General features: G+C 35.7%; 1 protein-coding gene across 9 annotated transcripts in view; it reads right to left on the bottom strand.

The window, feature by feature from the left end:
• The window catches only part of POT1 (protection of telomeres 1), an 81129-nt gene that overhangs the window by 39782 nt on the left and 23995 nt on the right, over positions 1 to 17352 (bottom strand). For 7 of the 9 annotated variants that reach the window (XM_087766806.1, XM_087766807.1, XM_087766808.1 and 4 more), the window contains one exon: positions 5781 to 5911. The exons of the other annotated variants lie outside the window; for them this stretch is intronic. In XM_087766806.1, the coding sequence (XP_087622932.1) occupies positions 5781 to 5911 (131 nt within the window). The remainder of the gene's footprint in view (positions 1 to 5780; positions 5912 to 17352) is intronic. 9 annotated transcript variants of the gene reach the window in all.

Here is a 17352-nt window from a genome sequence, read left to right as displayed (position 1 = left end):
ATTGATGCTGTTTATATGAAAAAAGTTCCCCGTCAAAAAAAACCACCCGAATGCATTTGGTATATTTCCTTATATGTTGTAAGTATTTTCTCACATTATGTAAACTACAGGCTAAATAAGTCTGGATAATATGGTATGCTGATTATATTTTCTTGTATTTTAATAATGTAATCCTAGTGTATGTGTACCTCCAGCTGTATGAACAGAGAGGTATAATGAAACAGAGAAGAAATTTGAAGTAACTTAGTAAATAATCTCTGTCCTTATATAAATTAAATGACTTTGAACATGTTTAAATATAACAAGAAAACTGAACTACAAAAGCTATCTGCAAGCACCTTCCAAAAGAAAGTTAACAAGGCTAGTCATATGAAGTAAAATGAATTTTTATGAAGACATGAAAAATATACCTAGATATTAAGAACATGAATTATAGCTTATCCTCTACTATTCCTGAGAATTGCTGTCTGCAAAATAATCTTATCAGAAACATCTGCAGCAATGGAAATACAAATTAAAGAAGAAAATTAACAATACATTATACATTTCATTTACCAGTTCACCTGAACATATTATAACTATTTTGTCGAAAAGAAATTGTATGCAAAAAGTACACATAATTAAACTAGCTGAAATAATTTCTGTTTTGATAATAATTAAAAAAACAGCAGGCATTGCGATACTGCTTTAGCAATATTCCTCAGAGAAAGTGGCATAGCGTATTTGAGAAAATTCCAGTATAGTAAAAAATGACTGTTTTGGAGTATTTCCTACATATTTAAGACATGATCAGGTAACTTGACCAAAAGTACACAGTTGAAAATTTCAGAAAACATATGTGCAAAGTTCTAAGACTTCAAATTATGGAGAAACCTACAGTCAGTATTTCCTGACATTATTTACTATAGGACAAATACTTGTTATTAATTTAAATTCCATCAAAACTTCAAAGTGAGCTGCATGCCTTACACAATTTTTGAAGGGAAGCCAAAAGCAATAGTAATACTAATATTTCTGAGAAAAATGTTCGTTTCTCTGTGTTAAAAAAATCTTATAATTGTTTACTAAAAAAATTTTAATTGCTTCCACTTTTCAGAGCAAGAATTTGAAAACAGGGTTGCAGTGCTGCAGACAACATGTTCTTTGATATCCTTTTTAGCAAGTCTCAAACCTAACTTTGGCCAAGTTTATATATTTGGACCACATTTACTCAGAGGACACTGAGAGTCCAGCAGCTAAATTCTGCCAAAGTTTAATGTTCACTCAGTATGTTCTATATCTAAGCTCCAGACTTTCCCCTCTCATCCTTATCAACCTGACAGCTATGTCTAGAGCTGCCTAGGAATAAGAAGTGAGCAGATACTTCTCCCATGTCTCTCTCTCAGTGCCTTCCATATTGTATCAAGTAGAGAGAAAGAGCAGGAATCCACTTTCATGGGACAAACTGGATTAAACTAAAGGAGGGAATACACACAGACATGGAAACCACTAGCAAAGTGCAGAAGTAAGACTGCTCCTAGAAATAATGGCACACTGGTTTAAAGATCAGAGTAGGTAACCTAGTGCAACAAATGCTATGTTAAGTATTACTAGGTTAAGGAGAGTGATACACAAGAAGACAGACATGACAGAACTAGTAAGGATAACAAAAAAGGGAGTGTGATCAATCCGTCTATGTTTTTATGAAGCCACACTTCATATACTTGATATTCAGATTCCCGCTCCTCTGTGGACAGACAGCTTAGAAACTCACTAGCAAAACATACATCTTATACTTGTCAACTGACTGACCTACGGAGGGAATAACTATCTATATCATGGCTATAAAGTACTTTTGCTCAAAAAATCAATGTGTGTATATTGTAAATCTAAAGAGTTTGAACCAAATGGATATGCAATTGATGGTATGCAAGGAATTTGTTTTTTCTTGCTGTTTTGCTCCATTTTGTTATTCTAAAGATCTAGGATGCCACATCTAACTGCAAAGCTAAACCACTAGAATTATAAACCATAATTATTCCAAAGTTAGTAGATGACACAGTTTGTTGTATGTGCAAACACAGTTCAGCTCATGGTGCATTTATATCATGATACCCCATTCCATTACCCTATTTTTCTACGGGACATTTTCCTATGCAGTGCATAACTTGAGAAGTGCAGTGGTGATGAATTAGTGCTGTGTAACAAAGAAGCTGTCATCTTTAAGACTCCTACTTCATTTGTCACAGCAACTGGAGCCTATGTACGTAAGAAGTTAAGGCACGAAAGTAAGAGAGGAGAATAGTATCAAGATTACTACAACAAAAAGCTAGAGAATTAAGACTTTGTAATTGCTACAGGAATTGCATTATGCTGAGGAAGTCATATAAGTAAAGTTTATAATAAGAGGTCACTCCTTTGGTCTTCATTCTCCAAGTGCTCCATGAGTCACACAGCTCTATAATGTTGTATATTTGGGAAAAAGACCCACCAAAACACATCCTAGACAGTTACTGTATCAGACGACTAGAGTACACTGAACAAGATGAACACCTAAATAAGAATGTGCTTCACTTTTCTCCAATTCTCAAACATTAAAATGGAAATCAAATAACAATTCGCTTCACTGGGAGTGAGGAAATAAATTCTTGTTTGTGAATCCCTTGGAGGTAATAAGGAATACTAGAGAAAAGCCAATGAGGAAATTACTCAAACCCTGCCTTGATGATAGAATTGTTAATACAAGAAAGGCAGAATACAAGCCAAAACTCCCAAGTCAAGTGAGGATAAAATATTGCAGATTTAGTCAGTACCAGCAGGTTGCCTCTTCCCTCTCTTCAACAGCTTAAACATTAGGCATTAAGTCTAAGATATTAAGAGCACCCACAGTGAACCATAAAAAAAAGTTCCAAGAAAACTCCACTTGAGAGAACTCCTTTTCTGTGAAGATAGAGGGAGACTAGACTATTAGATCACAGGCCTAGCTTTTATATTGAGGGGTGGGGCAACTCCCCCACTGTCATCTTTGCAGAGAAGGCCCAAATTCAATTCTGCAAATCACGAAGTACTATAATTCATGAGAAATCACCATAAGAAGTCATAAAAATGCACTTCAAGAAATATTAACAGAAATGTAATTAAAACTGGGTAATCTTCCAGTTCAGTTACTAAGACACTTAAAATTTTCATTCTCTGCAACAAATACTGAGGAAATAAAATTATTCTCTACCCAGAGTAATCCCAACAGAATCCTCTCTTAAGTTCTTATTAGCTGTGAACCATCAGACCTTGCCAACACCTGTGTTACTATGAGGAGAAGTTATTCATTAGCAGCTGAGAGTGTAGCTGGGAGCAGTCATTTTTAAAATGTGTTTGCTATCAACGTCAGCTTCTTGGAAGTCTCTCAAAAGCATATCTGAGGCAGGAAAATGTGAGTACATGCTGTAAGGACTATGTATATCTGGCCTCATTGGTAAGCACAGCTCTGACAGACTGTGGCCCCTGCTACCCTCAGTTGCTTTCCATTCAGCAAGCTAAGAGAACGTGATAAGGCCTGAAGACAAAACGAGAAGAGACTGAAGGAGGAATTGCAGACAGCGTAATTAGAACTCTAATTAGAGCTGATTTCTTTTTTTAATTGAAAACTGTGTTGCACAGCAGTCACACATACTATGCTGGTTGTAGGTGAAAGAGAGGAAGAGTTCACCCCCCTCCCAGTTCACTCCCAGCAGTTGGCACCAAGCTTCTATGCCAAATTTTTACCTGCTCAGATCAGATATGAAAACTTCCAAAGTAACTGTTAGCCTGGGGTAGTAAAAACATTCCCATCCAGAAAAAGACAACTTAGTGACTTAGATCATAGAATGCTTTGGGTTGGAAGGGACCTTAAAGATCATCTGGTTCCAACCCCCTTGCCATGGGCAGAAACTCCTTCCACTAGACCAGGTTGCTCAAAGCTAAGTTAGATCACTCTAACTTAGAAAGTAATTAAACAAGCTGTCAGCTTACACATCTGAGGAGATATGGATTGTGAGCAGCTGGAGGTCAGTTAGGGCTGGAAACGACTTAGAACAGCTCAGCTGTGATTAAAAAAAAAAAAAAGTGTATGTGGGGAGGGAATTAACAGACCCTATCTTTAAATACTGAAACATCATCTTGGAGAATGATGATTCCTTACATATGCTATATTAATAGGTTTCCTTAATAAGTTTATATTAAAGATAAATAGTGGAGCTGAGACACTATTACGTTTGCATAAAAGAGGGTGCATACATAACTTCCCTGACGGTGGTCTTGTTTAGTTTTTTAAAGTGTACTTCCCACATCCCAAAAAAATCCAATATTAACCAATCACAGACATGCAACTTTTCAATTCTTTTATTTTAATCAGGCTTCCTTCTACTTTCTCCTTTTTCACACACACATTATAAAATATGTATTTTGATTTCAGAAGCAATAAACATGTTTCTACCTCCACTGAATTTCAGAGATGAGTATATCTGTGTAACACTCACCCTGCTGGATTCAGAGAGAATTTAAAATTTAGCATAAGACTTTCCCATCTGAAGTCAAATCAATGAACTTCCAAGACTAACAACACATCTCAGGTACTGATTAGCAACACAAGATTCAAAATCTAAATATAGTTTCATGCCACTCTAATTATACATAAAGATGACCTTAAGGAAGATTTATACTAACCCAGAATAGGTTAGTTAATTTCTCTCTCAACTGTAAATATTTGTAATATACATGAATAACTGAAGACTGTTTCTGAATCTTAACAAGTTCTTTCTTAATAATCTCAGTGGTAAAAATCTCAATTACTGGATAAATCTTATCAGTTTTTACATTTATTGTCACGGGTTTTTTTTCTTTGTTCTGCTACAGCATATCAAAACATACATGCTTAGTACTACTGATCTTTATCCCTTTCATCATCCTTTTGTACAATCCTAGATTTCCTAGATCTCTCAAGAGTGTTCAAATATACAAATTGGTTTTTTAACTGGCCTCTTTCAGGACATTTACTAATTTCTGCTATAATTATTTTAAGCAAAAAAAAATATGATTATGTATAGTTATCTTGCAAATTAATATGTAACATGGTAAAATCATGTCTCTGGTACTATTCTGCACCTCTTTAAGTATGGTCCAGCATTACAAGACTTCCATTCAGTCTGTGTAGTGTGATTCCTCTTCCCTATACAGTTGCAGCAGGCATAAGAAAAACATCCAGCAGAAGCAGTACCAAAGCTATAAACACTGTTTCCTTCATGGCCTTTGATACAGATAAATACAGGGTAAGGCAGGAAAACACCAAAGAAGCAGCTAGTGCATATTGCACACTAACAATCCCAGACAGATTATATTTACTTGAGTAACTCTCCAGCTGATCTAAACTGCTCCACAACAGAAGCGCTAAAGTAATCCCTCAATTCTATTAGTTCGAAGAGGAATAAATTGTGCACGTCAGTTAAATTCTGTTCATCTAGTATTACCATGTGATTTTTGTCAACTAGTTCAACAAATATTTGAAAAAATAATGCTGTTCTGGAGTTGCCATAACCACTTCTAACATTTTTTTAAAGAGAGATATCAGCTTAGTGCTCTGTTGTTTAAAAAATTTGATAGTTTATTTCCAGTTTTGGTCCACACCATAACCATAGCTGTTGTAACAATCAGCTGCTTTATCCAATGTCTCCACATGTTAATTTCGGTACGTCAAGAATTAAATTATTCCTACAGTCCTCTCACTAAAACAAAGCAAGCACATAAACCCCCCACATCCTAGTACATACCTTTATTCTATGAAATCGAACAATATCTCCAACTTTGTAAATTTTTGGTAGGGAATCTAGATTTCCATTAAAAAGAGTGCACGTTAACTTCACATTTGATGGGTCCACAAGTGTTACAACTGAGCAATAATCTGTAAAATATAAAAGTGTTTGAATAAATAATAGGCACTATGGAGTTATTAATACACAGATATTAAACTTGGGATGAACAACCATATGGCCAATTTTTTTCTGCTATGACCTGTGTAACTCTTCCAAAGTCAATTTAGTTACAGTAGCATAACAACTGAAGTGTGGCCCATCTTGCCAATAATTAGCTCAAATAACTGAAAATGAAATGGGTGATTAAGTCCAAGTCTGTGAGCCAGGAACACACAAAACTTTTTCTTCTGTCTGCAATGGGATGCTACTTTTTCATGTTTCAATTACTTCCTCTACAAAATGGGGAACATATGTATAATCTTGTACAACCCTTTTCTAAGATTTATTTTTGCACTATCTTCTGAAGAGGTAATGAGTTCTACAAGTTCTTAACGCAAATTAAAGCATAAATTGCTAATTTTTCCACTTCAACAAAATATGCAAGATGTATACTGCAGACTACAGTCACACAGTGGTAGTTAGAAAGTATAGCAAGAATCTGAAATGCGCCCTTTTGAAGTTAAACTTCATTAATAGAATTTCACTTCTATTAATGATCTAAAAAGTAAACTCAAAACGAGATACAAATATGACAGAGCAAAACAGCTCAGAATAGAGCAGTATTTGCAGATGACATAAATGAAACCTTTATTTTCCATTTGAGCTTACAGCAGCATGTGTGCTCAGGTATCTTACAAACGTAAAACGGAGCAAGAGTACACTTGCTCTTTCACAGCGTGGTAGCTGGTTAACCTGCCTGAGAACTTTTCAAATACCCAGTATCAACTTGGCTGTATGTTTAGAACCTCAAACACCCACACATCTTGTCCTAGTTGCTTTTAGTCAAGAAGACAGAGTGCTTTTGTTTTGGATACCTATTATGCTAGCATTTACCAAAACTTACAGTTCACGGCTGAATTACAACTTTTTCAGCACATCAGTAGAGCAATGACATCATAACCTATTATTTTTACCTTGATGACAACCTTGATACATTTATGTACACAACATTTTGGCTTTTAGAAAGAATTAGCAAGATCCTCAAGCAAAAAGCACAATTTTAAGGCATTAAATTAACAGTACTCAATGATTTACAATTCAAAATTTCTAAAGTTTGAACTCTTGCAATGGTGAACTCTCCGTTGCTTTTCCGTTTGTGCATACCATTCTTAAACGTCAGAATAAGGAAGTAAAAAACCAGTATTAGTAAGAGTGGAAAAAAAATTTAAATCAAATAATTTTGTACTTTTCCACACTGGTATAACACTGATTTACTATTTCTCATAGCATTTTTCTGTAGTCTGAAAAGAGTGGATGTATCTGAACTGTTTGCAATGCGCACAGTGCTTTCAGACTGGAATCATGAATGAAATGATTTTGCTATTATTCGTTCTGACTAAAAAAGTATAAATCACTAGATCTGAATTACCCAAAATGCCTGGGCACCTCTCCAATTTTCTAATGCCATCTGCTTTAACTCACGTTTTTGTTTTCACAATCCTATTTTAAGAATGTACGTTTTCATTGTAAAAGTCAGTTTATTCATACTGCAGACCTGCATATAAAATGCAGACATACCGTCTAGAAGCAGAAACAGTTACTCTATGTACAGAACCCCTTTACTTCTGCTATAATCTCACTATTGTGGACCCCCATTTAAACTAAAAGTTCTTTACCAATTTTTATGTTGCGTTTTGGTAACAGCCAACAACAGAATCTCAACACTGTAAAAAGTAAGTAGTTGTAACTCTTAGAAACAGACTTGCACGAAGACTTACATCCATTCTCTTGAGGTACCAACAATAGGAACACTGTTCAAGATATAAAACTCTCTAAACAAAGTAACACACAAAGACATGATCATAATTCAGCAAGCATCAAATCAACAGTAAAGAAGCAAAATTAACAAACAAGGAATAAACCTGTTTATGAATTCTATTGCTGATATTCGAACAAACTACAGAAACTGACTATATAAAACTCCAATTTGAAACAACTGACCAGAAGCTTCTTGTTTGACAGTGTGAGCTTTCTCAACTTCTATAATGGTGAAATTACCAGAAGACTGTAAATAAAGTTCAAGGTCGAAGCGATTATGGCTTGTGGGTAAGCCCACGCCACAGCAGATATGCCCACAAAAGGACTGGGGCCCATGGAGGAACCCACATTGGAGCAGAGGACACCATTAAGATGGAAGGTATGGAGGGAGGCGGTCACAGGGAAGAGTAAGGAACAAGTAGCAGCAGAAAGAAACTGCTCTGTACTAACCCCAATCTCCTGTGCCACCCTTTGCCCCTCTAAGAGACCCAGTGTAACCTGCAACAATAGCAAGGGGAGCGGAGACTAGGAAGGGGGAAGGAGAGGTGGCTAGAGGGAAGCTGAGCCTGGGAAAGGTGGAGAAAAGGTGTTTTCCCTAAACATTTAAATGTTTCTCTTCTTTGTTTCTCAACACCTGAATCATAGAATCATAGAATTGTTTAGGTTGGAAAAGACCTTTAAGATCATCAAGTCCAACCGTTAACCTAGCATTGCCAAGTCCACCACTAAACCATGTCCCCAAGCACCACATCTATACGTCTTTTAAATACCTCCAGGGGTGGGGACTCAACCACCTCCCTGGGCAGCCTGTTCCAATGCCTGAGAACCCTTTCAGTGAAGAAGTTTTTCCTAATATCCAACCTAAACCTGCCCTGGTGCAACTTGAGGCCATTTCCTCTTGTCCTGTCACTTGTTTGTTTCAGGTATTAAACGTTTATGTAAACTGGCAATGAATTAAATTCCACAAGTCAAATTTGTTTTGCCTGTGACACACACCTTTTCAACTCTCAAAAATAAAACCTCAAACAAAAAAGAAAAAAATCCAAACAGATCAAAACCCCCAACTTCCCTTAGCTACAATTCTACGAGGCAGTTAGTGATAATGACACTACACCAGAGTTTGCATATCTGGGAACTGAACAAAGGTGTCACTACGCTAAACCAAAGTCAATAAAGTCTCCATCATGCACTTTATAAAGATACAGACACAGAAATTGTTGCTATACAGCTTTGAATGAGAATACTATCAGTTTACTACAACTGACAGATTTGCTTTATATAAAAACTATAGGAAGGCAGTCAAGAGAAGACAATTGTCATATGTAAACTCTGTGAACAGATTTCCCAAACACGAAGACAGATATGTTAGACTGGATTAAAATACATGCTCGTACGTGTGCTGCCTATGCTTTCAAAAGAAATATTCTGCTGTTTCCAGCAAATATGCTCAAATTTTACTATAAATTTAAACTTGAAAGTTTAAATTCTGTAATGATTTGAGTGAGTGAAGTGTTGAAAGAAGAAATCCAGTGAAGGCTTACCAAGAAAAATAAAACTACTTTTCCTACAGATATAAAACCTATAGTATTTCTATAAAACCACTACTCTTCTTCCTCCCTGAGATTTTTACACAGACTCAATAACGATAAGTTCTCATCTATTGCACTCAGAAGTTACTAAGCATCATTCTTTTGCACGCTCCCACCAGAGGCACAAGGTCAAGCGTCATATAGCACGTATTCTGACATTCTGTGCTGCGGTAAGCAGACGTGAATAAAGTCTAGTCAGTGGCGGACAAAACTGCAAGTGTTTACTACTGTACTCCAAAGACGGATTGTTGTATTTCTTTGGGTATGAATTCTAGAGGTTAACTTAACAGGTCAGCTGCAAAGTGATATGAGCAAAATGAGCAATTAAGAAGAAAAAACCCATATGGTTTGTGGATTTACAGTCCTTTGAGGATAACATGCTATGGTGCATTGATATAATCCAACATAGGAATCAAGAGTGAAATAACAAAAACATTTTGCATTAAAATTGTGGTTACTCTTTGATGCTGTGATTATATACTCTAGTCAGCTTCAGCTGCCTATTTAAGGGGGAAAAAGTTAACACACTCTCCATTTTCTGTGCAATTAGCATACTCAAAAGACTAATAATCATCATACTCAAAGTAGTATAAAATATTATACTTGCTTTATATAGTCAGGGAATACCTTCTACATAATATAGGTTCTCTGTCTCTGTGAATTTAGAGTTCCATCCTTAACTATCACCTCAAAACATCACTCCTACAATAAACCTAATTACAATAGAGCGCTTCAAGAACAAAGCATAAAGACTGATTTTCTTTTAAAGAAATCCTCATCCAGCAAGTCCTTTTTGAAGGTTAAAAATAAAAAGCCACCTGTCTTCCCTTCTCCAGCTGGAATGTGAAAATTGCTTTCTACTTTCCATAGCAGCATTATAGTTCAGTGATTGAATTCACTTTTCTGCACAAATAATGAGTCAAACTCTAAACAGAACTGCTGAATTTAAACAATGTCCCAGTGTTATAGGAAACAATATAATAAATGCCATTGCTTAGACTTTTGATTTTTTCACAATATACTTTCCAATAAAGCAAAATCTCTCCGTTACCAAGCTAAAAAAAAAAAAGTTTACATATTGGAGTCAATTTTCCTTTACTAGATAAATTTACTCCATTCTCCACTGATTAACTTTTCTTAAAGAAGGGAAATTTTACCACTGGTAATTTTTACTTGTAATAATCTGGCTTAAAATTATGACACAATGGATGCACAGTTCAGCAAATTTATAGACTTTAAAAGAAAGTTTTTACTTTCATACTAGATTGACTCAGTAAAAGCACTGGTTTTAGGCTGATACTACACAGAACTCCAAACTGTGCCTTATGTTTTTTTTTAAAATATACTGAATTATTATGAAGTTATTATTATGAATTATTATTATTATTACTTAATTATTCGCACTCAGGCTTAATATCACGTGAGGGACCACCAGCAATCTGTGAGGATGCTTGTAACACCTCAAAATTGGTGTTTATGAAAACAACAAGGAGAAAGAAGTGATGTTTGGTTTAAATGGAAGTAGAGAGTGATGCATCTGTCTTACATGCTTCTTAGATCCTTTCAGACTAGTCGTTACTGTTCTTTAAAAATACAATTACTCTAACTTGTTACTTAGGTTTTTTATTTCATCTCATAAAAACCCCACAACTATTTCGTAAAGCAGCTTTTTAGAAAAGAAATTTATGCAACAAAAGTAATTCATTATTATTGCAAGGACTACCTTAAAATCAATAAAATTCCAAGGCAAGATCAGTAGAAGGTTACATTAACTATATGGAGAACAGTGACCTCCAATCTTCCGGGTCCTGACTTTAAACAGTTTGGAATACGAATGTTTTGTAGCCCTGTAACAGTCATTGAAAATCTAAAGTTTCCTTCACTGTGATGACGGTTTAGGTTCATTCTTCGCATTATAGCTTTCTTTTTATAAATGCCATAGCATTTTGACTCTTTTACGGACTGTTATGTCAGTCATTAGCATGCTCAGAGAGTCAGCATCTGTCCACAGTGTACAGACGTATAAAAAAAAGCAACAAAACCCCGAAAACCCACAGCTTCACTTACAAATTTATTTTTCAGTCATCATAAGAAAACCAGAATTGCTACAAAAGCTTTCCAGATTAGTAGTTACTGATGTTGTAGGAAGCATTTAGTACTTAGTGATCAAACATTTAGTTTAGTTTTACGGAGGACTTCAGCAGTTCCTAACAAATATGCTTGTTTAAATTTTTAAGGTAGAAAGTGTCAATCTAACTACAAATCCCCTTTTGGGCAATCATATATGTATTCCTGACTAACATTTAACTGGAAAACCCACTATCCTGAATCAATAACTTCTCCCTGCAAAGAGATAAAAAGGTTTTTGGCAATGTTGTTGGCAATGAGGGACTCATTAGAGATTGCTTTCTGTTTCTTATATTTCAATACACACAAAAAAAAAGAGAGAGAGATTATTGTAGTAAATTATTCTCTCTTCAAAACTACACCAAACATTAATACTGTTTTCAAGAATTACTGAGGCCATTCAATACACAAGTGTCTTTGTACTAAAACCAAGGAGTTGAACCAGCTAACTTACCAAATATGTTCAACAAAACACAGGACGAAAAGTAATACAAATCTACACACACTCCTATATGTGTGTGTATATATATATATGTACATACAAACACAGGTATTGCAGAAGCCCAAATCAAAACCTCTAAAGAATCAGACTGAAGATGTCTTACTACAGCTTGTTATTCCTAACATGGCGATACACTTAAGAGATACAAACATTCAGTAACTACCAGAAGCATCTGGCTAAACAGATGCTTTAATGCCATCATTTGTAAATTGTAGATCAAAGTAACTGTCTTGAGATTTCTTTCTATTAACTATTTATTCGACTGTCTTATTTTTAATTTCCTTTTTATTTTTTTTAACTTTTATTTATCTTCAATATTAGATGACAGGAAACAGTGATTATTTAAAAAAGAATAAAACATACACACCACTGTGAACAGAAGGGAAAAGAACATTACTCCCATCTTTAGGTTCCAGAAATGAAATCACTATCTTTACCTCTGCAACAGTTTTTATTCTGTTCTGCAAAATTTAAATACATCCTCAATATTTTGTTTTTGAAAAAAAAAAAAAAAAAACGGAACACAAGAATAAAACTACTGCAGGTTTAACTCTGAGTCTGCTTCCTCACAAATAGACCATCACATATCACAACAGTCCGTAAGCGGTCTGTTTTTCACTCTAAAGTTGGTTTGCTATTAGTTACTAAAAATGACTATTTTAATTGAAGTTGCCACATGCTATAGTTTAAAGTAATGTTTTTTTTAAGCTACATAGTTTTAAACAAATACTGGGCTAAGAATGTTGATGAACTTGGCTCAAGATCAAATAAAAATTGAAAATAAAAATAAAATTTAGGGCTTCAAAATACCTTTAAGAATCTGATTTATGGTTCTTAAGGTGTATTTTGGTCAGTAGAACTGCTGACCTGGAACCGTTCAAGGTTTTTAGAAGCATACTTTCTGAAATTGCTACCCTTTATTAATTTTGATTCTAAAAAATATTTCGTAAAAATAAAATAGTTACTGTCCACATGCACGTCTACGTAGGCTAAAATGAAATTTTAATTCAACACGTGACATATGAACATACTGCAAATATCTAAGAGAAGAAGCTAGGTGGAAGTTTCCCAGGAAAACAGGACATTACTCTTACGACTTATTGTTAACCAGCAGCAAGGATTCTTCTTGCCATAATTCTTCCCTGCATTATGGAAAACACTGACTAGTATCTGCAGGAAAAAAAGAGAAAGAGTTGGGGAAGCAGTAGCATCACATTGTAATGTCCCAAAAGTTTCATGGTCAAGCACATAATCTCTGTGATTGGAAACTACAAAGACAGAGGCTCTTTTTCTTTTATATTTACTGTTTTTACTGAGACTAAATATTTGAGATGTCCTTGGGTTTAAGGGAGGGGACAGAGGAGAGGATCACCTTTGTTAAAAAAATTAAAATATCTAAGACTTAAACCATTCGGGAAGGAAAGCTAAAATATAATTTTGAACACTTCTAACAGACCTTCCAGCAGACAGAAACCCATCTGCCTGCTGTACCAAGCAGTACCTGAAGTACTTCCTTGGACAGTTTTCAGAACACATAAAATTCTCATGTATAGACATTGCAAACTACACACCCTGAGCTGAAGCATACTCAGTTAAAACAACTTTCTCTGGAATAGATAATAATTTATGATCACACTGAAAAATCATTTCATTCATCAGTGTTTTAACATTCATCTAATGCAATAATGGTAATCAAAATGATTAACATTTAATTATAGATTATATAAAGTGACAAGGCTAAATTAGGTACCACTTGCTTTCAGTAGGAACACAGTGAAAAGATTCAGCCTCAAGCTTTAATATATGTAAGAAGGAGCAATATCTTATATCTAGGGGCATATTTATATAGTGAATAAAGACTCATATGGATTAAGTACAGTGGCTCCACTGCCCATGCTTCCAGCAGGTACCAGCTTAAAGCTATATGATTCTATTAACACAGTGTCAGAAAGAGAATGTATTAGTGCAGGATTGTGCCAAATCTAAAGCAACTAAAGAATTTTCTGACAAAAGCCATTTCACGCCCTGGCAATTCAGAGCAATCATTGAGCATTTTGCACCCTCTCAAGCAGACATAACTCTGGATTGTGCAAAAACCCCAGAAACGAACATTGAAATATTTAACTGTGTAGCGAATATTTTTACACTAAACCCCAAATCAATTAAAACTGTTTTAGACATTTTCATGACAAAGTAGCAAGTGAATCACAACTATCTTCATAAATAAGAAACTTTTCAAATTGTGTCCCTGATCTCCACTGATATTGTTGTGGTGGTTTTTTTTTTTTAGTATTACCAATAGAAAATAAACAGGCAAGATATACTAGGAAGTTATTAATGACATCTAGGCAAGGACTAGTTGTTAAGTAAATAACCATTTTCCCTATTAAATTTCTACTACTTATGAAACTGAAGTGATTAACTTGTTAAATAACTCAGTTGCAAAAATCTGTGCTAGTTGTTTCAGAGACATGTTACCTTGATAGTCAGTGCATTTAACTTTATTGTTTTTACATATCTGGAAAGAATAGCTGTCTTAATAATTTCCAGCAATCAGTACTTGTCTAAGTAAGATGTTCAAAGTCCTCAGGTCCCCAAAGTCTTGTTAAAACAGCTGGACAAATGACAAATCTAGACCATGTGATCATTCAAGAACTGCCCTTCCATGATTTACTGAAAGAGTAAAAGTAGTAATTTCTACATTTGATTGATTTCCTTTTTACCCTTTTTGTTGTCAGCAATGTGAACAAAGGAAACAAAGCCTTTAAAAAGATTTGTGGGGTTTATTTTGTTTGTTTCTTCGCTTTTAAGCCTGAGTTTTAAAACTACAATATTTTTCAAGAGGAAACTACCTCCATTCACCACGGCCAATATCTAGAATTATTACAGATAAAGCTAATCTTTTTGGTTCCTTATAAACACACCTAAGAAATCTATCACAATTGCAGGCTGAGAGTATCAGTGAGAGACCAACTTTTCAAATAAATATATATATACACACGTATTCTATATATCTATATACTATATAGGTATTTTAAGACTGATAACATTTGAACAATCTAGCATAAGCAAGCAATCACCAGGCATCACCAGAAAATGAAGATTTTGAGATGCTCACTACATTAACAGACAGATTTTGTTTGGCAGCCTCTGCAGAATACGCCAAACAGTAAATCAATATTGAAATAATTTATCAATCTTTTACATTAAAAACAAAATATTGTGCTCTGCTCTGTACACGTCTAGATTATACTTGCAGCTTTACAATGAAGGCTTTTACAGATTTTAGTGGCACGTCAAGCAAGAAAGAATATCAGTGATGAGATTTCCCACTCAAAGGAAGCGTTTTGTAAATTTTTTAATTTGGTCCTTCCATTTGAGAAAGCATAAAGACCATGTGTTACTATTGTTCTTCTTTTTAAGTTAATGAGATTTTTCATTCCCCTGAGATTCTTATCTTCAAAGTAAACTTGTTTCTGAAGATCCCTTCTCCAGATTTATCCTCATTTCATTATAACCCAAAGAATAGGAAAGTCTGAAAAACCTGGAGAGTCCCAGCATGTGCTGGGTTGACCTTGGGTGGCTGCCAGACCCCCACCCGGCTGCTCTCTAACTCCCACTCCTTAATAGGACAAGGGAGAAAATAAGGTGGAGAAGCTCGTGGGTTGATATAAAGACAGGGAGATCACTTGTCATGGGCAAAACAGACTTGACTTGGGGAAGACTAATTTAATTTACTACCAATAAAAACATGGTAGGATGGTGAGAAACACAGACTAAAACACCTCCCCCCCCCCCCCTTTTCCCAGGCTCAACTTCACTTCTTCATTCCCAACATATCTACCGCCCCTCCTCTTCCCTCAAGCAGCATGGAGGGGATGGGGAATGGGGGGTTGTGGTCAGTCCATAACAGCTCCTCTTCTCTCCTATTCCTTCCTTCTCATGCTTTTTTCCTGCTCCAGCAAAGGTCCTTTCACAAGCTGCAGTCCTTTGGGATAACCCTGGCTCAAGTGTGGGTCCTCCATGGGTTGCAATGTAGATCAATCTGCTCAGCTGAGGTTGCTTCCCCGGGCTACAGGGGAATCACTGCTCCAGCACCTAGAGCACCTCCTTCCCTCCTCCTTCTCTGACCTTGGTGTCACAGGGCTGTTTCTCTCACTTTTTTTCCTCACTCCTCACTGCCATGCAGCATTTTGCTGTTTCTTAAATACGCTTTCCCAGAGGTGCCATCATCTTGGCCGAGGGGCTCAGCCGTGCACTGCCCTGGGTCGGTTGGAGCCAGCTGGAACCCGCTGTGTCCGGCACGGGGCAGCCCCGGCCTCTCCTTACAGAGGCCACCTGCACCCAGCACAGTTTGCCTTCCCGTTTTCGATCCTTTTTCATGCCTGGCAGCCCCAAATCCTTCTCCTTAAGCCCCCAGCAACCTAATACCATCCATTCACTACTATCTGGGAATCTATCTCCAAGCTTTGAAGAGCTCCCTCTGGAGTCTTTCTTTGAATTAATACTTTTAAAATATTAAGTATTATTTAAGTATTCACTGTAGCTAAATCACACGACAGTTCCATAAGTATTCACCTCTAGAGGAAGAATAATTTCTATTACTATTACTTCTAAACTAGCAGTATAACATGATTTGCTATACACACAAACGCACACACACACTTAATTTAGTATTTTATGAATGTTTGCATTTCTAATGAGATGCCAGAACACTCTTCTGTTTCCAGTCTAAATGCATTGAGTTCCTGCAGATACTTTCACCTACCATTATTCCTCATTTACATCTAGGAATATCTGTTGTAACACACATAATGTAAAACAATTGGAAATTGCACTTCTCCACTTTTACTGGGCTACAGTATTACCAAAAAACAATTATTTTCTGAAACAACAGTGACATCCAACTTTTCCACAACTTTCTCTACCAACTACCATTTGCTTTTTCCTATATAAAACAACCAAAACAATACTTCATCTTAAAGATTTGCAATTTATTGTTTAGCAAAATAACTTTAGTGTATCAATGACTATGTAGAAAATTATAATATTCATTTTAATTTAGTCTCAAGAGGAAAAAAAACAAACATGCACTATATTTGCTATAGAAACAGATGGACCATTACTGGCTCAGTTTCCAACTTAATGACTACAGCTACTTTTAAATGTTAACATTTAAATTAGATTATCCCATATTCTTCAGACTTGTTTTTTGTTTATGTTTCAGAGTTATTTTGGGGAACACTACTGCTTTCTCAACACTGAGTAAGAATGTAGAGCGGAAAGATTTTCTAGGAGCAAGCCTTGTCACTGCTACAATAAACGCCAATGGGAACACATTTCAACACGTAACTGTATGGGAAGCACAGGAACTGCTCTCCTATAGGCACCAGGG

Source organism: Nipponia nippon, unplaced genomic scaffold, assembly GCF_047370975.1.
Source record: "Nipponia nippon isolate SJK-2023a ecotype South Korea unplaced genomic scaffold, ASM4737097v1 scaffold_3, whole genome shotgun sequence".
Classification (NCBI taxonomy): Eukaryota; Metazoa; Chordata; class Aves; order Pelecaniformes; family Threskiornithidae; genus Nipponia; species Nipponia nippon.
The sequence above is the reverse complement of the archived record's forward strand: the minus strand, read 5'-3'. Positions and strand labels throughout refer to the sequence as shown.